This window comes from Leptodactylus fuscus, chromosome 9 (genome assembly GCF_031893055.1).
Source record: "Leptodactylus fuscus isolate aLepFus1 chromosome 9, aLepFus1.hap2, whole genome shotgun sequence".
NCBI lineage: Eukaryota > Metazoa > Chordata > Amphibia > Anura > Leptodactylidae > Leptodactylus > Leptodactylus fuscus.
This window is the reverse complement of record NC_134273.1, coordinates 37255203-37281542: the sequence shown is the minus strand read 5'-3', so window position 1 is coordinate 37281542 and position 26340 is coordinate 37255203. Positions and strand designations below refer to the sequence as shown.

At 40.9% G+C, this 26340-nt stretch overlaps 1 protein-coding gene across 1 annotated transcript; it reads right to left on the bottom strand.

Annotated features, from left to right (window-relative positions):
- Positions 1-1052: 1052 nt before the first annotated feature.
- On the bottom strand, positions 1053-23343 carry RFT1 (RFT1 glycolipid translocator homolog). The gene is made up of 13 exons (XM_075286839.1): positions 23219-23343; positions 22090-22175; positions 21480-21596; positions 20685-20874; positions 16874-16975; positions 13252-13386; positions 10780-10858; positions 10136-10186; positions 9568-9698; positions 9337-9481; positions 8903-9008; positions 7448-7697; positions 1053-4539 (listed from the first exon to the last, which is right to left on the bottom strand). Exons 1-13 carry the CDS (start codon positions 23282-23284, stop codon positions 4375-4377), a joined length of 1623 nt encoding a protein of 540 aa, XP_075142940.1. The 5' UTR covers positions 23285-23343; the 3' UTR covers positions 1053-4374.
- Positions 23344-26340: the final 2997 nt, after the last annotated feature.

Below are 26340 nucleotides of genomic sequence, written 5' to 3'. Positions count from 1 at the left end.
TTGGAGGTGGTCTGTGGATTGTCCTTGACTGTTCTCACCATTCTTCTTCTCTGCCTTTCTGATATTTTTCTTGGCTTGCCACTTCTGGGCTTACCAAGAACTGCCCCTGTGGTCTTCCATTTCCTTACTATGTTCCTCACAGTTGAAACTGACAGGTTAAATCTCTGAGACAACTTTTTGTATTCTGCCCATGAACAACTATGTTGAACAATCTTTGTTTTCAGATTATTTGAGAGCGGGCTGTCCATGCTCGGTGACCATCAAACTTAACTGAACTTGAATTGTTTTGTAAAGAGGAATGGTCCAAAATACCTTCATCCAGGATCCAGGGACTGATTAAAAGCTACAGGAAGCGACTAGAGGCTGTTATCTCTGCAAAAGGAGGATCTACTAAATATTAATGTCACTTTTCTGTTGAGGTGCCCATACTTTTGCACCGGTCAAATTTTGGTTTAATGCATATTGCACATTTTCTGTTAGTACAATAAACCTCATTTCAATCCTGAAATATTACTGTGTCCATCAGTTATTAGATATATCAAACTGAAATGGCTGCTGCAAACACCAAAATATTTAGAACTAAAAATGATTAAAATTAATAGGGGTGCCCAAACTTTTTCATAGGACTGTATTTCATGCCTACTCCAAAAAAAAAAACCCTGGAAAATCAACTAGGGATTATTTTTTAGGTCGGTCTTATTTTTGGAGAAACACGGTACTAGTAGAGAGTGTCTTGATCAGGGAATGTGTTTATCACTTCCATATTGCCTAACAGGGTACCATATACCATAAAGGGTCTACAGATAACCCCTTGAATGCTATTGTCTTCCACCACCTACTCAAAGGGAGCAGAATGGGTAAGAAAGCTTTTTTTTGTAATACCACGTACAAAGTAAAATTGTTAAAAAATAAATAAATCACAACATACTTTTTTTCCAAAAATAAATTTAATCATTGCCCTTCACATGATGTAATATTTTCAGAATGATCAGTAAACAGAGTAAAAAAAAGAAAGACAAATAAAATATTCCAGAATATAAATTACATGTACAGTCTATGTAGTCCAATAAAAAGAAACTAAAATTATGAACACCAGGAAGGCCACTTTTTGTTTATAACTCCAAATATATACAAGTATTTGCAATAACCTAAAAATGTAACTCCAATAATAATTTTTAGAAATCAATACTGCAGAAACTTTGTAATATATCTTATTAACCACTTCAGGACTGGGCCAATATCCCAGGTTAAGGACTGGTCACACTTTTTTTTTTGCACATGCAGTTTTGAGGGCAATAAAGTTTTTTTTTGTTTTAGTTATTTAGATTATTTTTGCGTTTTTTGGGGCGCATCAAGGCTTTATTTTTAGATTTTTTTTTCTTGTAATATCTGGGAAAATGTAAACAAAAAAAGACGGGAAAAACACACACACACACAAAAAAAAAAATAGCACAAAGTACAACCAAAGGACTTTAAGGCCAGGGCCCCATAAAATAGTAATGCTATGGGAAAACTCACAGCTTTTTACAGTAAGGGCGAAGTGGATGGGATTTTGCCCACCTTGCAAAAAAAAAACAACAGTGCAGACACACCGTAATTTTGGAAATTGCAGCACGTCAATTATACCTACGGAAACGGCAGTTTCCCAGTAGGTATAATTATAACAGAAAGTCTGCGGAGGAAAACTCTGTGAACTTTCTGTCTTTCTGTAGGCAACCCTCGGCACTCCAGCTATTGCAAAACTACAACTCCCAGCATGCATACTTGCTCTGCTGTTCTTGGAACTCCCATGGAAGTGAATGGAGCATGCTGGGAGTTGTAGTTTCACAGGAGTTGGAATAAGAATAAGAAAATATATCTACTGGCAGCAGCCTCCTCCCCCTCATCTCTCCATAGACTTCTATGTATAAGGCTAATTGATGGGATGGATGCTTTAGATGCCAATATATTACTTTAATAAGATATATTACAAAGTTCCTAATATTTATATGTATTACTGTTTTGTTTTATAATTGGAGGTATGCTTTATGTGCAATGTACTAACTGTATAATATTTTAAAGGAACGTATTTTAAAAAAATTTTTTTAAAACAATATTCTCTTTTTCTAATCTGTTTTTTTATGTTATATATCTATGAACAGAATATATGAAGAAAATCTGGCACGTCACCAACGTGGAGAAAAAAAAATTCTTTATTCTAATCCGTCTTTAAAATATTCAGCATTCAAGTCAGCATAAAAAGTGTGTAACAAGGGAGTGCAGTCTTGTGACACATCTCATACAAAGGCGCTTTGCCAAAGAATATTTTTGAATACTTTTATATTGATAAGAATAAAGAATCTATTTTTTTTATGCACATCGGTGAAGTGCTGGATTTTCTTCATATATTCTGTTTGCATATTTTATCCTGATACCAGTCAAGTGTTCCTCGCACCAAGGACAGGCAGATATACGTCAGTGCAGGACTCAATGAGAACATGGACTTTTTTTTCTACATTTTTGCTGTGAGAACAGAGATTTTCTTTAGGTTTTCCTCATCTGTGTTTTTACATTTTTGGAAGTCCTAAGGAGAAGTCTATGGGAGGAAATGCCATACAGACGCGAAAGACCCGAATACACTACAAAAATCCCGTGTATGTGGACTTTTCAGTTGCACCTATCTATAAAAAAAAAGACCTGTAAAAACACTAAAATATGGGCAAATGTTGTATAGGGAACTGATAATGGGGAGGTGAGGGGAGAGTGTTGTGGGCATGCTCTGTGATCTCTCGAGAGGTCAGTGTGCAGGGGGGGGGGTGGAGCAGGAACTCTGGCCATATATGGTCAGGGGTGGATTCTGATCTGACTTTGATAATATTGACTACTGAGCCTCATTGGACATGGTGAAAACTGTAAGATTTTCTAAAATAGATGGCACCATGGAAGAATAAACCAAATTTAAAAAAAATATATGTTTAATGTAAAATATTGACGAATACAATTAATGATTTGCTGATAATTTTTTTTAAGGCTACTACAAAGTACAAGAGCAACGTAGTGGATGGGATTTCAACAAAATCCATTCACACACTGCAGAAAAACCCATGCGCTGTGGGATATGAACATGCAGCATGTCTATAAAAGACGAAGGAACAAGGAACGTTCCGAAACACGTAGCTAATCTCTGTACGCAAGTTACTTGTTATTACTTTTTTAATGGAAGAATAAAAGTTACATTTTAACCGACTGGTGGCGCAGGATTTTCCTATTCGTGCTGATGTCTATAATTGCTTAGTGTTCACTTGCAGTTTCCAACCTTTGCAATAGGTGAAATCCAGGGCAATCCATCCAGGAAGCCGGCCATTTACAAATTCATTACATCAGTCTCCAATGTTTTATTGGTGCTCGGACCCCCACCAAAGCCTAGAAGAAGGGCCCCTTTCAGCTTTTCCCTAGTGACAGGTCCAACCTACACTAGAGTTGCGCTAGGTTCACACCAGTGATCGGCTTTCCATTCTTCCACTTGGGGACCTGAAGAATGGAAACCTAATTTGGATAAAAAGCGGTTACCCACAATACGCAGACTATAATGGGGTCAGGCAGGTTTCTGACCAAAAATTGTGGGAAAACGTAGAGAGAAAAGTCCGCATTTTTTAGGCAGATTTGGGATCGAAACCCTGAACGTAGAGCAGGCGCAGGTGTGAACCTAGCCTTAGCTCAGATGTAATGCTTTTGGAAAGGACTAAGCTCCTCTATTCCAGGCATAACAGTAACAGGTCTGAACAGCAGCATAATGGCGCTCATGGCCATGCAACTAAAATCAATGGAATGTACATTTCGGATGGATAATGATGAAATGACACTATATTATATAAAAATATTACAACATAATAACTTACATCTATTAAAACCTTCCACCTTGCTCCTAAGACCCGACTTTATTGCGAGGGTCCCACTCTTTCCCAATGCCCCATCACCCCTTTAAATGTCCTTGGTGATCGGTCAGTGGATGTTATACAACTATCCCAACACAGCAGGACATAGGTCTCTAAATCAACCCTATATCTTATCACCTAATCTTGATCTGAAGGAACTACTGCACATAGTGAAGACTGATCCAAGAGATGACTAGAGAGCTTCTATACCATTCATGTAGTCATTTTTCAAGTTCAGTGACAGACTACAAATGAATAATGGGTTTCAGGTATAGCATTCCCCTATGTACACCAGAGGAGCCATTTTGTGTCATATATATGTGTGTTATCCTTTTTGGAAGGATGCATAGAGCCATACAGTCCACCATCTTGGGACCATCTTAGTCCTTGCATAGTGCCGAATACACTTAATACCTCAGTTGTATATGGATGGTATGGCAGAAGCCGAGTCCTGTCTCTGTTACACTTTCTTCTTTGGCTTTTTGGAAAGGAAGTGACTACGTAGAAAGTGAGTCAGTTTTCCTTCAGACAGGATTACTGCAGCCAGTGTCACGGACAGACAGAGAGCTCCAACCAGGATGTGAGCCAGGCGTGACGGCCAGCCCATGTCACAGCAGAAGGTTACCTGTCAAGAGAAGACAGTTCACATATTAACGGGAGAGCCAGAAGAAACACAGCAGCTGCTCCAAGAGCTTACAAACTGAGAGAGTCAATCTTATAATAGATCTGAAGATTATGTATATGGAAAATGTTATTAGTGGTATTAGTGAAATAATCATCTGAATTATACCCTAAAAAACACAACCATATTCCAGGACATTAAAGGTCCTGGAAATGCAAAAGTTTCCCTTATAGATTTAATAAGGGAAGAAAAACTGCAGAGAATAATGCAAAGAAAAATGTTGGGAAAGAACATAAATTAAAAAAAAAAAAAATTCGCTAGGCAGTTTTCATAGGATTTTTTTTTTTGCTGAGTTTGGAATGATTCGCTCATCACATTGGTGTGTGTGTTGGGGGGGGGGGGGGAATCGGATTCCTGGCACCCCTACTAAAAAGTTACAGCTGCTGTGCTCCCAAACAGGCACTGAAGCAGAACAGCTCCATACACGAAGTAGTGGTGGTAAATGGTACTGCAGCACGGCTTCCGGCATATATAACATGCTACCTATATTTTGTGAGCCGGTACAATTACTATTTTTACGTTTTATGTTTTGTACAATAAAAACACTTTTTTTCATTAAGAATATCAACATCTTCTATAAACCATATCCTTTCTATTTTCCTCATGGGCGGTCACTTTGCAAACCCACTCAAGTGAATGGGTTTGAAAACTGACTGCCGGTTTCCATCTCCTGTCCAGTTTCTCGGGCAGAAGACGAAAACCTGCAAAGGGGAGACCGGGCGCAGGTGTGAACCCGCCCTAACTGATGGCTATCAGTTACTGTCCGTTACCCTTAGACCTCAATGTTAAAAAAAAACAAAAAAAAAAAACGGACACTTGCTGTCCGTTTTTTCAAACGGACAGAATAGTCCTGCATGTAGGATTTTTTTGTCCGCTTGAAAAAACAGACATGGTTGTAAACGGACACTAAAGGACACAGACAGACACTAAAGGACACAAACGAACACTAAAGGACAACAGATATAATCCCATTGAAATGAATGGAAATTGTGACGGACACAGCTAGTGTCAGTTACTAAAATCTTGAACGGACAAACAGCTACGGACACGGCTGTGGGACACCAACGGTAATGTGAACACCCCCTTATAGTTTGGGTTGTTTTGAATGTTTTAAATGATTTTTAAAAACAATAATACATTTATTTTATTTTTTAAAAAAAGGATTTTGTGGGATCTTTATATTTTTAAGATTTTATTAGATGTGTCCCTGTTTTTTGGGTAAAAAAAATGCAGACAACATATACTGTATAGTTTTTGGAAAGCAAATGGTGGACATTTGTTCCCTATGGAGTAGTATTTGCAGAGGTAGTGAGTGACTTCTACATATCTGCCAAGCCAGTCCGTAATGTATATGAAGGAATCTCTGGTCTTTTCCAATTCAGTGTAGTAAAGGGTTCCCTTGTTGTTTTGGGACTGGTCGGCAGTGCAAACTGCAGCTAAATCTGACACAGCTCAAACTGGCACATTTACTTCTAGGGGCGGGTTCACATTTGCGCCCGGTCTCTGCTTTGTGGGTTTCACCACAGAGACGCTCACGGGCGCGTACCAGCGGACACTTTGCAAACCCATTCAAATGAATGGGTTTGAAAACTGACTGCCAGTTTCCGTCTCCTGTCCAGTTTCTAGGGCAGAAGACGAAAACTTGCAAAGCGGAAACCAGGTGCAGATGTAAAACCGCCCATAGAAGAATGCAACAATCTGACTGTTCCAGCAACACTACACATTATTGAACGGTCCTGAATCTGTACACAGATGAGCGCATGTTATCTCCGTGTAGATACATGCATGTCTGAATATCTACGGCATGAATACAGAGAGTAAAATATGTGACGCGTTGAACCGTAGTGTACAGATTTGCTCATCGGTGTATTTTTGCACACAGAATGCATTATTAAACAAGCTGCACAGCCTATTAGTTTATTACAGATGTCTGCTCCTAGAGGAGTCAATGTAGCCTTGAAAACAAAAATGTGGAGTCTCATGTTCACATTCATATGTGTTCCAGATGGTAACAATAAGAAAGTTGGCCAACAATGCGCTGCCAATAAAATACAGAAATAATACAGGAGGTAAATATGGGTGTCAATAAAGGAATCGCAAGGACAAGATGTGGTTCAGATGCAGACATTCATACGTAACTAAATCTGGAATAAAATATTTGATATTTTATATCCATATTTGGCTTTGCATAGGAATATACTTCATGGAATATGGCATGCAAAAGGATGGCGACTGTAGCTTCACAATTGCTTTGCTCTCTCCTGAGTAAAAGGGGAGCAGCAGTCAAGAAACTTTTCCATATGCATTAGGTTTCTAATGCTGCAGCCAATAAAGCCAGATGTCACCATATAAAGGCTGAACAACGAGTGGGCAGAGACTCAATGGAAGGCAGAAAAAATAGGTGCTCTGCTCGAGCTTGCTGTGGATTCTGCATCTCAAGACTCCCCCCATTCATCTGGGACTGATCACTGGCGGAAAACCGTGGCGAAACGCGGATGCAGATCCTGCTTCAGCATTCCACCATGGGGAGCGGAAAATAAAGAGACATCCGAGGCAGATGTCCATCTCGGATTTTTCTCCTTTTTCTGTAGTATGAACATACCCTACTAGTGCAGCCACTACTGTAATAGGGTTTGAATCCTCCAATGGACACCAATGGTGCCAAACCTTATTGACTATAATAGGATTTATTGGGTTTCCATTACAGCGTCTGTTAATTTACCAGAAAAACAGCAGTGCATGTCGTGCCATTGTGCTGGCATCAACTGTATGACGAAATCTGCAGACACAGACACAGAAGACTTACAAAGCATTATACAGGAAGCTATAAAAAAGTTTTTTTTTTGGTTACCTCTGAATATCCGGTCACTGCAGCACTTACTGCAAGTACACATATTACTGCCGGGGAGGGCATAAGCCCAGAGAGTGGCTGGTAGGGGCTGTCCCTGTAATATCTCCAGATGTAATGTAGGCTGTGGGCGATCCGCAAGCCCATATTAAAGCAGTTTGCTAAGATGAATCCAATACTGCTAAGCCAAGTTGTCAGGAAGTAGGAAAGGCAAAGGAAACTTAGAGACAGACCCAACATGATGTAGTTAAACCTGAGAGGAGGGGTGATAAAGGGGGAAAAACAAAAATAAGAATATATTATTAATCTATTGTACTCAAATGCATTCAGTAATCTTTACGTGACAATTGACATCTTCTGCAAAGGAAGACGTTTCTGCAATGTATGGACCTTCAGTGGCTCTTACCTTAGGATCGCCGCTGCCTAAGCAAGTACTTGTACCTGTTACATGGATTACAAGGCTTTTCTGCTCAGTGTTTACTGGGAACATTGCCCCACTTGTGGATGGGCTGTATGCGGAATTACAGCTAAACCACTCACTTAAACGGGAATAAGCTGCAATACCAGACATGGACAGGTGTGGAGCAGTTTCCAGGAAAAAAAAGAAAAGAAAAAAGAGAATCTTATCTAATCAAGGTCAACCTCTATAAATCTCCTTCTAAAACTCATATGGCACAACTAAGAAGATTTATTGTCTGTAGATGAATTTGCTTTAAGAAAGAATATTTGTTCCAATTTCCTTGATCTATTCATCAGAGTTGTACCATATTTTTAGAGTGTTCTGACTTTTTCTAAACTATGGTAAGTTTCCAGATTGTTGTACAAATTGCCCCAAATGCAATAATATAACATTTTAATTATGGTCAAGGGATTGTCAAGATGCAACAATCTTCTCCCAAATTCAATGTAAGAGTTTAAGCGGATCCCAAATAGATCAGCTGTTGCAGCAGCCTCCAGGTGTTGGAAGATGTTAGTGGATGGGAAGCACATGCAGAACCGCTCCTATTCAAGTAATAGGATCAGAGCTAAGTTCCTTCAAAACCCAGCACTATCCAGTGGATGGGGCTGCTGTGCTGCTCCTATTACTTGAATAATGGAGGTTGCTGCAATAGCTGACCTGTTCGGGGTGTCAGACCATACCTGTGGATAGGTCATCAGTATGCAAAGCCTATTTATCTGGGGCTGGAAAACTCCTTTAATCTAATGTGTATGGCAAGAGAGCAGGAGAGAGTTGCAAGATTGCTGCATGCATTCTTCTTCCAGCTTCATTCACTGTATAGGTTATAGCCCTGGAGGCTGCCCAGAACAGCTGATCTGTGTGGGGTCCAGGTGTAGGGTCCCTAATGATCTGATATTGCTAACTCATACAGAGGATAGGTCATCAGTATCTGAAAACGGCCAGGGGACCAGACAACCCCTTTAATGGGTGCTTTAACTACAAATGCTGAATTCACTCACCTGTCTACCTCCTCTTTACTCATTGAAGCAAAGGTAAAACACTCTGTTACACCATTGATGGCCAGCAGGAGAACATAGAGACAGTAGAAACGCAGAAGAACAGGACCTGAAAAATACAATATGGAATCTCATATGTCTAATGCACTATTTCATTCACAGCTTTTCTTCATGTCAAAATGGTGCACACTGCGGAAGAACTAGGTGGACCCTATTATATGTTATTACTGTCAGATTCATCTAAATCATCATCTGTCGGGGAGAACCAGGATAACCCCATACACATATGATATAACAGAAGTCAAATGGTTCAGCTGAAATAGACAGACTTGGCCAATTTTTCTCTGATATGTCTTATGCCCCCCTTCATCAGAAGTACAAATGGCAATTCCTGCAGTCTGAGATATCCCTCCGAGACGTTCAGATATCTGTCTTACCGGAGCCGCCACTGAGCAGGGATCCACCATAAATATCCAATGCCAGCTGTGAATATGCATATCCAAATGCAACGATAACCAGACCGATCAATGTCACCAGTTTCAGCAGTGACTCCAGTACTTCCGATGCGGCCGCCATTTCTTCCTTTTTTTGGAATATAAAGAAAGACAAACTCCCTGTTGGTACAGGCACATCACAGCATTTCAGTTTTAGTCTATAAGTCTACTTACCTTCCTTTGACTCTTGACATTTTTGCCTCGCTCCAACACCTTGGAAAAATAGACATAGAAGCTTTCTTCTATAGGCAAGAAGACAAATCGCGCCACCAGAGATCCCAAGTTATTTACAATATCATAAACGCCTGGGAAAAGAATAAAAAGATCCCAAATATTAAGAAAATACACATAGGTCAACACTGTCAGGCCATTAAAGGGCAGTCTTATCAGAGACAATCTTAAAGGGTACACTCAAGAGTCTTATGCCATAGTGTATCCATTTTGGCTGGAGTGTTCCTTTAAAACAGAAAGGGCTTCTTCTCTTAGCATTTGGTAGGGAGCATCTGGGCCTCTTCTATAGCAGTATATGTATTTCACATAGGGAGGAAGGGAGATGTATGACACAAGCACGAGTATCAGAGAACAAGACACTGAAGTCATCTGTAGCACAGGCATGAGGAAGACTAAGAGCTGTATAACAAGGCGAGTCCATAAAAAAAATTCTTTGTTCATGTTTATCCAGGATAACCCTTTCACTTTCTTTGCAGAGGGGAACACATCGGAAATAGTGAAGCCGACTTACCTTGATCTCCAAATGACAGGACATTCAGAAAGGTCATCACATATCGCTCACCTAGGAAAATTAAATGGGTTAGGACTTCTTTTTCTTTTCTAAAAGTCATACACTAGAAACTGAGAAACTCTAAAAAAAAATACTAAATGTATAAATGTATCATCTTTAGTGTAGGCTCACACTACCGTCATGTCTGTTGCCATCACCCATCACAGGATAAGAGAAAGGAACATTAAAAGATAAACCGAGTCCCCTCTGTTGGGTGTCCATTTGTATTCACCCACATGTAAAAATCATGATGGCAGCTTCCGTCTATCACGTTTTTTTGGGGGGGTTTTTACACTAAAAGTCATATCTGCAGGATTTTTTTCCCTCCATTACAATAGCGAGCAAACATGACAGAAAGAAGTGTCCGTCATGTTTGTTACACTACAGTCAATGGCAACAGATGCGGACGGAGCAAGGTCTGTCTGTTACACTACTACTGTTAATGCCCATTGTGGTCATCTTACGATGGATTACAGCAACAGACAATAATAGAAGCAGGGCAAAACTAGCCTAAGAAACACTCTTCACGTTAAGGTAAACTATACTTGAGCGACTCCTCAGCGCTTGACAACCTACTGAGTGATCTGACAGGGGTGTAAACTGACCTTCTGTTAGGATTTGTTTCAGAAATGACTGCTTGAAGAAGCTCCATGCTAGCCAGGCCTGCTTCCAATCCAAAAAGTCCTGTTAAAGAGATACATTCAGAGAGACAGCTAATGACCACTCAGACATTGATTCTCCACCTTAAAGTTAAGCTCTGGTTTTAATATGTGTCTGTAAACTAATATGGTGTCCAAGAAGGTATGAAGCGCATCCACTCCCCCAGGAACAGGGAATACAGCATACAGGATGTATGCTGTATCTGTGTATACATAGTGTTATCTACACCTTGTGCCAATGATGAGATGACTGTGTTGATCGGGCACCAAGCTACACAGCAAAGCTGAAAAGTGAGCTGCAAAAACTAGAAATACAAGTCTATTAAGTGTACTCCTGTGAACAGTGTGAATAATGGAATTAAAGCAGAAATGCGTAGCTATCCATACCTTCCCTTGACAATATCACCTGAATGCTGGACTTTGTTCTGTATTAGCTAATTTACAGGCAATTGGCTTTTGTGAATAGGTTGCCTCCTTAAAGCAAATACTTCTTTAAATCCTTCAATGAATCTTTATTTTCATAATTCTGTTTCTTTTATTGGTTTTCATTTTCCTCTTCCATCCTTTCCTGAGCTTGGTTCCCTGTCAGTCTGATTTGTGTATAGACTGCCCGACTGTCTACCAGCTGCAGATGTTGGTGAAATAAGGACTGGGCATGTTATAACAAGGGTAAGTTCACACTATCGTGATTCAATGTCTGTTGCTTTCATCGCTCACGGGATGAGAACAAATGACATTAAATGACAGATGCAGAAGGAGCCCCCTCCATCTGGTGTCTGCTTGATTCAATCCAAAGTAAAGAACATGTCAAGCTTTCTTCTGTCCCAATTTTTATTTTTTTTTATAGAAGGAAAAGTTGTGCATGCAGGGCTTTTACTTCCTTTACAAACATGACGAAATTCATCTTGTTGCCTACATTACAGTCAATGGGAACAGACACAGATGGAGGGGGCTCTGACTTTGTCCGTTACTCTGCTGCCATTAATGTCTGTTGCCGTCATTCTATGGCGGATAACAGCAATGGACATTAATAACGGCAGTGTGGACGAATCCTAATTTTCAAATTCAATGTTTTGCTTCCCTATACTTGTTTTGTGCCATTTCCTAAATGTGAACATGGTGTACATCATCTAGACACAGCTCAGTAAGATACCAAAAGAAAATCCTACAAGACTTATAGCAAATTCTTCACAGCCTCTGCTTTAAATGGAGCCTGTATCCCATGGATGCCACCTGCAAGGTTATTATCAGGTCACTTATGGGAGGAGAAATTCTGATCTCACTTTATCCTAGGGAATAGATCATATTCTTAATTGCCAATTTATTAAAGACACCCATTTAGTACCACGGTGACCTCCTTTGGCCTTCAGAACTGGTGTAATTCATGGTGACATAACTAGGTAGCAGACCGGAGGTGTGCCAAGGAAAGATTTCTTTAAGAAATATTCCACCTCCATCTATTTGGTGACACCGAACAGGAAAGGTTCATCAGTTCTTGGTGCAGCAGAAATCTGTATTCATTGTATTCATCTGTTGCCACTGCTCAGTGATACAATTTTTGCTCTCTTTTGCCACCTGGAGTCTTTTCTTTCTATTTTCCTAACACAGCAATGGCGTTCAGAATTTGTCTACTGTTATATCCAATCTGTGCTAAGGAATGACGAGTTGCGTGTTGTATTCAACTGCAACCTGCTTTTCCGTGCAGCGCCTCTTCATCAGAACAATTCTCAACATCTGCCCTCTGACCCCTACTGTTAAAGACGATTTTTTTTCTATGTCCCTGCCACTGGATGTTTTTCCATGATCACACTGTTCTCTCTATACTCTCTACACCGCTGTACTAGAAAACCGCTACAAGATTGTCAATTATTGAAATAGTGGCCCTGGCTAGTCTACAGTCGATGGCCATGTCTTGTTGTACGTCTCTCGATTTTTCAATTCTAATGCGGATACACACTGCAACGAATCCACTGAAAACTTGCTAGCTAGCTTTCATGATGCATTGTGGGGGAGGGTCATGTGTCTAATTTTCATACAAGGAAGTTCCAAACTTAAAAGGGCTGGTATCTCTAATAAAGCGGGATTCAGTGAATATTAGCGAGTGCTCAAACTCAATACATTTCATGACAAGAATGAATAGAAGGAGTAATTATCAAATATCATAGTTTTCTGTGTTCATCCATGTTGATATGTAAACAAAGTTGGAATGAGGAGTGAGCACTTTAGGCAATGGAAGCCTATCTGGTTGCTATCGTGCTAAGAGCTAAGGCCAATGGTGGTCGCCACATTCTGAAACCATCACCTAGACAAGACAACTTATCTTACCCCTGAGTAATTTAGTCTAAAGATGATAAACGGATGATGACTTCTGGAAATAACTATATAAGTGTGATGTACACCCTGTAAGAAATGTGTTACCTGAGATACAGAATATCGGGGTAAAAATTCCATCATACTGTGAAGTGGAAACGATTTCTTCTCTGCCTCCCGAGAGCCCAGGAACTTTGCAAAGTAGAGTATGTAACACAGAGATAGTAGGCTGGTGTACAGGACCTAAGAAAGAGAGTAGAAGTCAAATATCTAGATTCCTAGAAAACAGACAAAAACAGAGTAGAGAGCACTCTAAGGCTAGATTTATACCAGAGAATATGGATAAGAATTTGACGTGGTCTTCTGCCTCAGATTCCTCTCCATATTCCAGCCCTGTTCATACCATGGTAAAAAGCAGAGGTATAGGTCTGGCTTTCTGTCGGCTTTGCTCACATACATAATGAGGCTGATCAGCCTGAGCCTTGCACGGCAGATTCTACAGCCGAGTCAGATTCAGAATCTACGGCAAGACTGAGTACCACACTTATGTTTTCAGTATCCTTTGCTGCTACAAATTACACTGTATAAACTTAGTTTAAGGCCAGGGCAAAAACCGCTGCATTTTACAGCACCTGCACCAGGCTAACCCCATCCACACATTGCAGAAAAGTATCTGCAGCGGACGTGCTGCAATTTCAAAAAACATTGCATTTTTGTAAATAGCAGCATGTCAATAATAGTTACGGAAATGATGGCATTTTCCGTATATGTGTAATTGAACCAGACAGTCACAATGCATGTCCGCCGCGTTGTTTCCCACAGTCGGTTTGGCTGCAGCCCACTACATGGGCCCTAACCTAAAGAAGTTTTTCCAGGAAGCATCTTCATAGCACATCAAATTAAGATAAGATAATCCTTTAATATTCCCACCATGGGGAAATTCAGTGTGTTATAGCAGCATGGATAATACAAATACAAAAGCTCCACGGTAGAGGTATTACAGTGACACTAGGTACAGATACCACATCTGATGACTGGGACAAGTCTAAAGCAGGAAGGTACCCAGATGACCACATGGTATATGGGTATAGAGAATGTCTAAGCATAAGTATAGCTGATTTATTTTTTTATTATTTTTTTTTTTATTTCAATAAAATGCTGCAGCTGGATATAAAGGGAAATACAAAATGTGTTTGCTTATGGTGTTTTAGCTTACATTTGGTGTATTTAATTTGGGTTAGCGGCTCTTTTTACAAAAATGCAGCATGCTCCTGGGGCAGCAGCTTTATCAAGTCTTTCCAACTCCAAGTAAAGCACAGGCATCTACTATATGACCAAGAAATCCATATTAGCCCACTATAAAGATAAGATTACGCTGGACTGTAGATCTGTTTTCAAGCGTAGTTCCTCTCTACAGTATTCTTAGTTATTCTCTACTACCTTGTAATATGATATATAGCAAAACCACTTGGGGACGACCACTCAAAATTACATTACGTGATTTTCCAAGGAGGTAATGACCAGTATACATAATATATGGTGGAAATGAATATCTGTCAAAGGAAATTTGATTAAGATAAGGGCTGACTTCTGTTTCGGAAAGTTTCACATGAAAGAGGCCCTAAATATTCTGTAGGATGAAGCATATGGAGCTTCGAAGAAGGTAGGACGTCCCATGTGGGAGCAATGAGCAAGACTCAGGATAGCTGTTTTTGCGATCCCCGTACCCCTCAGTCATTCACTCGACAACTCATCGGGATGGTGGTCTACAGTACTGAGCAGGGCGGCACACTGTGCGAGCCTATTGTCTCACCAATTCATTTAAGCAATGTCAGATGGTGTTCATGATGGACCTCAAAGAGTGCTATTCAGAAGAAGGGGCTGAAACTGGAAATAACAGGATCATTGATCCCTTCTCATGGCGATGACCATCTGAAAACGTTATAGGACAAAATCGATGATGTGCAACGTTATCTAAAGCAGTCGTCTACGAAACCACAGATACGCCAAGTACAGGAGACTGGGAGATCTTATTCAACATGGTATAGAGCTGTAAATGGCACGTGTAGATTGTCACCATTGAGTAGGAGATCAAAACTTGCTGAAATACATATTGCATGTTGTTTCATCCAGATTGCTTTATCTTAGCGACAGTTATTACAGGATATTTGGGGCCTCTTTCAAGTGAACCCTCGTGTATTATGCAGAAAGATATATATATATATATATATATATATATATATATATATATATATATATATATTTATTATATACACCGTATATACTCGAGTATAAGCCGAATTTTTCAGCCCAGTTTTTGTGCTGAAAAAGCCCCCCTCGGCTTATACTCGAGTCAGCAAAAAAAAAAAAAAAAAAAAAATATATTTTTTTTTTTTTAGGAGGGGGGGGGGGGGTGTCTATGACCAGCCACAATATTAACGTGCAGAATCTCCCATAAAATAGTGCAAAAAAAAAAAAAAAAAAAAAAAAAAAAAGATTTATAAAAAAAAAAAAAATTAAATAAAAGTTCTAAATCACTGTCACGTTCCCTAGAATACATATAAAAGTAGAAAATGACTGTGACACACATACACATTAGGTATTCCTGTGTCTGACAGTGCCCGGTCTACTGAATATAGGGGATCTGCAGTGCTCCTGTTCCGTTGGGAAGGGGTTAAAAGGAGCACTGCAGATACCCTATAGTCAGCCAGACTGAATTCCAAGTGGGGGAAAAAAACCAGTCCTCAAGCTCAGGGAAGGGGCAGACAGACAACCAAAACACCCCCTCCCCTTCCCCAGCACCCAGCATCTACTGCACCCAAAAACTCCAACCATTTTAATTTTTAAAATTTTCCAGTAGCTGCTGCATTTCCCCCCCTAAGCTTATACTCGAGTCAATATGTTTACCCATTTTTTTGTGGTAAAATTAGGGGGGTCGGCTTATATTCGGGTCGGCTTATACTCGAGTATATACGGTATATATATATATATATATATATATATATATATATATATATATATATATATATATATAGGATTTATCATCTCTCCTGACATGTAAATTATTTGTATTCTCTATAACATGACAGTTCTGGGGCATCTTTCTTAGATCTCTGTAGTATGCTGTTCCTCTGTTATTCCACCTAGAAATTTATATCAACTTACAACTTGGTGTTGGGGCGTGTCCACACTATACTATTATCCAACCAGTGCTGACAGTACCAGACTGTTATAAGGACATATATCTAATGTTGTACACATTACAAAAAAGAAGGCACTAGGATTGGCGGATGGAACAATCAAACCCTTCATCTCTAGATAATTCTATTACTATTTAGGCTCTGTTAGTTAATACCGTCCCATCTGAACGATGTCTATTTGTATCCTTTATTTACTACGTAAGAATACATCTAAAACTCTAATTGCTTTATATGATATATTAAAAACATGACGGCTCAGCGCTAAGGACTGTTTCATTACAGCACTGAGTCCTGGGTTAGAATCTGACTATGGGCAACATCTGCATGGAGGTAAAGTGTTCTCCCCTTTATGAGAGCTTCTTCCCCACCCTAAATACGTCTTGACAAATAACGCACAATGTGATACAGGGATTTTTGAGCCTCCTGAGAACAGGGACTGAAAAGTTTGATGGTAATTGCTGTATGAACTACAGAAATAGAATACATATAAATGGTTTTACATATGTGTAAGGTGGAAGTGCAGCTCTTACCTGGGCCAGTGAAAAGATGAGAAGTCCCCAATGAGGCCAGATAAGCACCAGAACGACTGTGACAGAACAACGGACAATTATTGCCAGACTCTCAGCAATTACCTGAAATACATGTCATAAAGATCAATATACAGTCCTATGACATACACACCAGAATGAGGAAATATATACCTAATACCTGTATATACCTAATCTTCACCTGCCAATGTATTAAAACACAATAAAAATGATGACGCCAAAATAGCTATAGTACAGAATATGACTTTGTCCTTTATAGATCCCTTGTTCAAAAATTCATATATATTATATATTATAACTTTTATTTAGAACTTTTTATTAACATGTATTTTTTAGCCTGGTATAGTCATATTCTGTGCTGAAAGTAATTTGCGGCCATCGTTTTAGTTAAGTTTTATTACATTACCTATATTTTAGGGGATTGTTTGGCGGTACATAGCCTTTGTATGGTCACTTTATGCAGATTATTGCAGTGACTGATGGGAATCCATTAACTATATATACCTTGATCAGCATTTACTTGCATGTGCCTTTTAAACAGGCCAATGCAAAATGAATTAAGTAGGAACAATGTCCACCATGATCGCTCACCCCATATAGTTTCATTGTTTGTTGGCAGCTCATACCTGTTGATAGAGGAAAGTGTGCTGCTGACAAGTCAAGCAGCTTTTACGGTACATATAAGTGCTATTGCACATTTGTGCTTCCATCTCCCATAACACATGCATTTTTTTGTAACGAAATGTTACAGGGCAGGGTTAGTCATTTTCAATGGTGCAACAAACACAGCACATGCATTAAAGGCGTTGTGCCCATTAAAGGACACCCATTCATAGGATAGGGGCCCAACAGCCAAGTCCCACAGCGATTAGGAAAACCGGGGACCAAAAATCTCCCTCCTTCTGAATGATGCCTCAGTGGACTTGTGCATCTGCAGCTCAATTCACTGCTATGGGGCTCAAGGGTACTACTAAAGTCTGACAACCCCATAGAAGGAATGGATCACTGGTCACACAAGCACACTGTTGCTCAATTCAGGAGGAGGCTTTAGCAGGACTTTTGGTCCTCCATTCTCCTGATCACTAGGATACGCGGCGGTCAGGCCCCCAATGAATGAACACTTAGGCCCTATCCCTAATAGCAATCAGTAAGGACACGTGTACAGACTTATTGAAGTAGTTTTTGAAGCCACAACCCAGGTGTAGATCACATAAGGTATCCAATTACACTTCAAATGCCCTGCAAATCATAAAAGGTGAGAACCAATAAAGGACATATGGTATTTTTTTTCCACTCTACTCCTAGTTTTGGCTTCAGACCACATCAAGGAAATGGAATGTGTATCTTTGCCCTCAAAGGAAAGAGCGATAATTGTGCTAATACAGTACAGGACATAAGATGCAGACATAGGCACCACCATGTCCAAAGCCATACCCACACAGAGGTGGCAAATGGGCAATTTATGTTGCATGTAAAACTGAGGGTTTGCCATCATGGTTCCTGCGGGCCCCAGGGAGCGGGCAGGGCTTTTGATGTAGATACGCTAGGCCTTGTCACCATGTACGTCTTTATGTACATGGTCTCCAAACCACTCAAACAAGCGGAGATTGAACATTGTGGGGTAAAATCTGATGACTTACTTGGTATTATAATTCTAAACATAACTCCGTTATTTATTATAACTTAAACAGAATAAAAGACACATAATACATAAGAATGATCATTTTCTTGTTTGGTGGCTACAGAAACAGTAAGCCTACCACATGTAATAGCAAAAAATCTAACTATATACACATGTACAGTATGTGCAGTATGATGGTAACATATGAAGCAAACTCAAAATTAAAATTCATCAGTCTGTACTATCTTATATATTTTGTTTCAGATCTGTACTAGCTTAGCTCAGAGTTAATAAGCCTACACTCAGACAAACGTGGGTGAAAATAGCCATGAAAAACATCCAAAACTACAAGCGGGAGGGAGGGCAGGTAGGTAGAGGACCTCCCAAATGTCAACTGGAATTCAACATGGCCAATTCCATGTTGAAAGCAGATATACTCATTAAAGGGATTCTATCATTTAGAAAACTAATTTTGAGGTAAGCATACGCCTGAATAGCCTTTATAAAAAAGCTATTCAGGTACTGCCTCCAGTTCTTCCAAAGACCCCACATTTTTTTAAATAAAAAACGGGTACTTATTATATGCAAATGAGGCTCACCGAGCACCCTGGGCGTTCCCCAGAGCCAGCGAGCACCCCCTGCATCATACTTCTGAAACGCCCCTCCATTGCTTGTACTCCATATGACCTTTCCTCCAGACATTCTGTACCGCCTATATCTGCTGTAGTCTTGCTCCGGGCGGCTGAATCCTGTGCATGCGCAGTAACGCTCCATCCTGTGCGGTACTGCGCATGCTCAAGTGCCATTTTGTTGTACGGAACTGCGAGACCGAGATTACAGTATAAGACCGAATTGAGACGTTCATTGGAGACAACTGTACAATAATAAAAGGCTCTAGAACCCTGCTGGGCCTCCTCTAGCCTTGATACAAGAACATATATGGTTGGGCATGGAAGTATACAGGTTCCCTATTGTATCCTGTGGCACAGTTTCCAACAGATCTTACCCCAACTGGTCTTATAAATGCTCTACTGGTGATAAATCTGGAGACTGGGTAGGCCAAGGAAATGTTGACATTTGGTCAAAACATTTCTGGGAAACCCTTCCTGCGTGTAAGTGAGGATTATCCTAGTGAAATATGCCAGTTGGAAATCCTGCCATGACGGGCAACACGTGTCCTGGACATGTCACCGAGCTGTTAGTGTCCATTGTATCTCTACTAGGAGTAATGACTGTCATATATGATGGCTCTACAGGTCATAACACCAGCAGGGAGGATGGACAACTCACTTGGAGACCTCCATACTTGAACATGACAGTCGTCAGATCCCAAACAGAACCTGTATTTGTCACTAAAGATGATATGGTCCCAGTCCGTAGTGGTCCAGGTTTCTTGTTTACAAAACCACTGCAAACAAAGGTCATGGTGGCTGGCTATCAATGACTGAACATGTAAGGGACGCTATGACACCTAATTTCCTCCTGGAAATGGTCCAGGCAGAGACGTCGGTGTGTAATGAAGGTGCTACCTATGTCTGGATGGTAGACAAGGAAACTGTGGGAGATACTTATGCAGATTTCAACAGATAAAACAATCCCCTCTACTGGTGGTCTTCCTTGGCCATGTAAAGTCTGTTTGCTGTGTGTGCGTGCCCTGCTTCCATCACCACTAACAGCCAAGTCAGAATGGCCTAGACGGCAGGCAATTCATTTAAATGAACACCGCATCTTTCAGTCCATTGATGCGTCTCCTCTCATAGTCTGGCATTTGGACAAAATATTTTTAAGTGTATTGTAGAGGCATGTGTAACAGTCCAAGATCTCTCGCCAAGGTAAACTATCCAATAGTAGCCTCTGAGGTCCTTTTGTAGGTGAGCACAAAAGCAATTTTATGCCTTCTTGTGGGAGGCCTCCGTGTCTAACCAGGCCACACCAGTATTCATTTGCATATCTGCCTGAAACATAACTACATGCTTACCTATTAAGCAATCTAACACTTCTATGTGGGTGCATTATATTTTTACTGTACATGGCCAGCTCTGCTACATCTTCAGCTTTGCCTGGAGCAGTGATCTGGCATCTCCTTCAGGGTCACACAAGACACTGATTCAGTTTAGATAAACCTTCAGGTCACATATAAATAATGAGCATTACACCATTTCACATACATACCTTTAGTCTGACAAAGAGATGAGCTTGTGCAAGGACCCAGAACGGTTCTGCTATTAATTCAATAACTGAAGAAAATCCAAATGCCAGAACTCCAATGCCATAATGTGGGATATCTGCTGGGTCCGGAACCTCCAAAATGTTCAGCCATATCCACCCTAATACCAAAGACCAGCAGACTCCGAGTGGTACTCTGAATACAAGACAATATGAAATTCTATTATTATTATGTATATAGAACAGACAATATCAGACCTCAGAAGACGGCATCTACTGACCTGTCCTAAGCTGTCCCCGCCGACACTGGTCCCTGCACATGGTACACTATGCACAAAGGTGAATGCTGACATATTGAGCATCCAGATGGATCATTATACTGAACTGACAGCTTTAGGGGCAATCTAGGAAATATGGCCGCCACAATGACCAGAAGGAACATGGCTGGGTGAATAACCTCTAAATCTAGAAGCAGACACAATAAGTGAGGGATACATCAAGACCATTGTGTCGTAAGGAGTGAAGGGTGCTCTTAATTCATTAGGTCCATTTTCTGGGAGTCCCTACGTCTCTGCTAACATATAAGCTCCTTGCTTTCATAGATTTCAGCTGCCATTTACAATCATGCCATAAATTATACTAAATCTGGCTTGTCTACGCCAACCCCCTAATGTTTTTTTTTCCGAAAGCGGTGAAGAGGCGTAAAAACACCACCTGGAATAAGGTCTAGTTCATACTTCCAGTTCTCAGTTTCTAGAAGATTGTAGACGAGTCCTTACCCCTGGCATCAGTAATACTTACGCCAACCAGGTGAGGTGAATGGTGCATCTCCAGCTTTGCTGTGTAGAATGGCTCAGACACGCTCTACGGAAAGCTTCACGAGCAAGAAACACTACAGTGGTGTAAAGGAGGGTCAACCTGAAGAGGAAGCAAAGATGGAGGCCGTGTTATCCATGTGTAATGGAATGACTTCAATCAGCGACTTAAGCGGAAGGGACACGGGACGGCACAACCAGCAAAGGATTCCACATCAGGACTATTTATTTTTCCTCCCCAAGCTTAATACTAAAATAAAATTATAGTCTGGACAATCCCTTTAAGGTATTTTTATACTCTGTCTGCAGGTGTTAAACATATCCATAGGCCCCCACTAGGCGACATCTGCCAGGTTTTCTATATTTTATTAACTGTGTGGAACAGCGAGCAGACTATTCTATACAGAGGCATCCAAGAAAAACCAAAACTATACATCATTGCTGTCTATCAAACTATCATCATCATGGCTGACTGATGATACGGTTTGGCATTCCCCCGAGGCATCCATTTAATGGGAGCTTTGCTGGGACACTTGAAGACAGTCCAACACATGAGTACATTTATACATAATCCAGATGACTGTGAAGACACTTACCGCACATTTACAACGCCAATGATCTCTTTTGAGACATATCGCAGGGTGAAGGCATTTAGGGCAAATGTTAGAACACGGAACACGACCTGCACAAACAAGAACACAAACTGCGTGAGATACATTTGGGGAAAGTGCTGGTTCTATGTCTAGTACAGAATATCCTGCCAGATCAAGCTTTATGTTGTACAGGAGATGTCATAAATATAGGGGAACCAGGAGACCCTAACCGCTATTCCACCAGGCCAGCCACTGCCACTGTAATATCCTTTACTAACAAATGTGGTTCCTTTCTGTGAAATCCTGAATTTTCTTCACTATGGGGCTCCATATATAACTATTAGAGATGAGTGAGTAGTATTCGATCGAATACCTCCCATGCATAGTTATTGGTGTAATCGGTCGCATACCACGTGGTAAATGCAGTAAAAATTTGATGCCCCTCCCACCTTCCCTGGCGCTTTTTTTTTACACCAATAAGTATGCAGGGGAGGTATTCGCTCGAATACTACTCACTCATCTCTAATCACTATGACGTGCTCCGCGTATCCATTGTCCTGGTTCTCTGATAAACTTGATCACCGGAGAGCCAACACTAATACAATCTCAGTGTAAGATGTTCTACCCATCAGCTTGTCTGTGCAGGGCGCCTTTGCCATGAGATGGTCTGACATGTTCAATATTTCTGCATTTGGCTTGGTTGGCCACTTTTAGCAAGTTATTGGCCAATTTGCGCAGACTCGTGGTCAGTTTAGTTGTTAATGGCGATGACTGATCACTTGTGTGAACAATCCCATCCTCCATGGCCGTCTGAGACTGAATGTGTCTGGTTGGCTTTAGAGAGCTGTGTCTCTGTCTCACATAACCTAGACTCCTGACTAGTGGCTTCCAGTGTGTGGCGCTCTAGATCTTACCAAACTACAACTCCCACCACTGTCAGAGCATGCTGGGACCTGTAGTTCTATCACATAATAAGTCTGCACTGACCTGACACTAGGCTTATTAACCCTTTTATTACCTCCCCTCATTATACTGTGGACTATCTATCACATACACACACTGTGCAGTACATTACTTCCTGGAGGAGGAGGAGGGCAGGTATGTGGGTGAGGACACAGGTTGGCCACTGTACCTGCAGGACCATGGTAGAAGATGCCAGCTTGGTGGTGTCATTGAGGACATCGTGCTGAGCCGCCATCCTGCCACACGGCCTGTCATGTGTACCGGCCGGCAGCGATCAGCTGTAGCTGCAGAACTGCCACACTGAGCAGCCCTAGTAGGGAGAGGACCTGTGCTGACGTCATGGTCATGTGATCAGTCATGTGTGTGGGAGGAGTCAGGTGTTAGCTGTGTGTCATTACATGACTGGAAGACAAAACACTTGAGTCTTCAGTAGTAGGGAAGAGGGAAGTTATTGTGTTGTAGCATAAGTTGTGGCATTTCCGTGTGTATACAGCAGGTATATAGCAGGACTGGGGGTGGAGGAGAGGTATGAGTATATAGCAGGTATATAGCAGGCTGTATATGGAGGAGAGGTATGAGTATATAGCAGGCTGTATGTGAAGGAGAGGTATGAGTATATAGCAGGCTGTATATGGAGGAGAGGTATGAGTATATAGCAGGTATATAGCAGGCTGTATATGGAGGAGAGGTATGAGTATATAGCTGGTATATAGCAGGCTGTCTGTGGAGGAGAGGTATTAGTGTAAAGCAGGTATTTAGCAGGCTGTATGTGGAGGAGAGGTATGAGTATATAGCAGGCTGTATATGGAGGAGAGGTATGAGTATATAGCAGGCTGTATATGGAGGAGAGGTATGAGTATATAGCAGGCTGTATATGGAGGAGAGGTATGAGTATATAGCAAGCTGTATATGGAGGAGAGGTATGAGTATATAGCAGGTAAATAGCAGGCTGTATGTGGAGGAGAGGTATGAGTATATAGCAGGTATATAGCAGGCTGTCTGTGGAGGAGAGGTATTAGTGTAAAGCAGGTATATAGAAGGCTGTATGTGGAGGAGAGGTATGAGTATATAGCAGGTATATAGCAGGCTGTATATGGAGGAGAGGTATGAGTATATAGCAAGCTGTATATGGAGGAGAGGTATGAGTATATAGCAGGCTGTATGTGGAGGAGAGGTATGAGTATATAGCAAGCTGTATATGGAGGAGAGGTATGAGTATATAGCAGGCTGTATATGGAGGAGAGGTATGAGTATATAGCAGGTAAATAGCAGGCTGTATGTGGAGGAGAGGTATGAGTATATAGCAGGCTGTATATGGAGGAGAAGTATGAGTATATAGCAGGCTGTATATGGAGGAGAGGTATGAGTATATAGCAGGCTGTATATGGAGGAGAAGTATGAGTATATAGCAGGCTGTATATGGAGGAGAGGTATGAGTATATAGCAGGCTGTATATGGAGGAGAAGTATGAGTATATAGCAGGCTCTATATGGAGGAGAAGTATGAGTATATAGCAGGCTCTATATGGAGGAGAGGTATGAGTATATAGCAGGCTGTATATGGAGGAGAAGTATGAGTATATAGCAGGCTGTATATGGAGGAGAGGTATGAGTATATAGCAGGCTGTATATGGAGGAGAATTTCTATGCAAGGATCTGGGATTACCAGTAATTCATACAAGACCAGAAAGGGGTATCCCCACAGCAACAAAAATCAAGATTAAAACCTAACTTTTATTAAAGTCATTTAAAATAAGTCTATAAAGTTCATGTGTACCTCCTACTACCACCTAGTGCAATAAAATCACTATTCCTCACTGAGTGGCAAATCTTTTTATGCAGGCGTGTGTTCTGTGATACCTAATCCGTTTGTCGGGTGTTCACCCTGAATCTAGGTACTTGTTCATACCACTCTCTCTAGCCCTCCTAAGCTGACAGGTGCTCGTTCTGACAGCTCCCTCTCCCCTCCTCAAACAATTGGGTTTCAAATTGACTGTGCTGGGAGTCTCTGCCTGAGCCTGGACACTTATGAGAACCTGCAGCTCTGGACCCTGCTAGTTATTCTGCCTGTATCTGTGAGGACAGATTGATATTCTAGGACATCAGATATGTTCGTCCCTTATATTATAGCGTCTCAATGTGTATATGGAGGAGAAGTATGAGTATATAGCAGGCTGTATATGGAGGAGAGGTATGAGTATATAGCAGGCTGTATGTGGAGGAGAGGTATGAGTATATACAGGCTGTATGTGGAGGAGAGGTATGAGTATATAGCAGGCTGTATGTGAAGGAGAGGTATGAGTATAAAGCAAGCTGTATATGGAGGAGAGGTATGAGTATATAGCAGGTAAATAGCAGGCTGTATGTGGAGGAGAGGTATGAGTATATAGCAGGTAAATAGCAGGCTGTATGTGAAGGAGAGGTATGAGTATATAGCAGGTTGTATGTGAAGGAGAGGTATGAGTATATAGCAGGCTGTATGTGGAGGAGAGGTATGAGTATATAGCAGGCTGTATGTGGAGGAGAGGTATGAGTATATACAGTGGGGCAAAAAAGTATTTAGTCAGTCACCAATAGTGCAAGTTCCACCACTTAAAAAGATGAGAGGCGTCTGTAATTTACATCATAGGTAGACCTCAACTATGAGAGACAAAATGAGAAAACAAATCTAGAAAATCACATTGTCTGATTTTGTAAAAATTTATTTGCAAATTATGGTGGAAAATAAGTATTTGGTCACCTACAAACAATCAAGATTTCTGGCTCTCACAGACCTGTGACTTCTTCTTTAAGAGTCTCCTCTTTCCTCCACTCATTACCTGTAGTAATGGCACCTGTTTAAACTTGTTATCAGTATAAAAAGACACCTGTGCACACCCTCAAACAGTCAGACTCCAAACTCCACTATGGTAAAGACCAAAGAACTGTCAAAGGACACCAGAAACAAAACTGCACCAGGCTGGGAAGACTGAATCTGCAATAGGCAACCAGCTTGGATTGAAGAAATCAACTGTGGGAGCAATAATTAGAAAATGGAAGACATACAGGACCACTGATAATCTCCCTCGATCTGGGGCTCCACGCAAAATCTCACCCCGTGGGGTCAAAATGATCACAAGAACGGTGAGCAAAAATCCCAGAACCACGTGGGGGGACCTAGTGAATGAACTGCAGAGAGCTGGGACCAATGTAACAAAGCCTACCATCAGTAACACACTACGCCGCCAGGGACTCAGATCCTGCAGTGCCAGACACGTCCCACGTTTCTGTTTGGTAGAAACACAACTTTTCG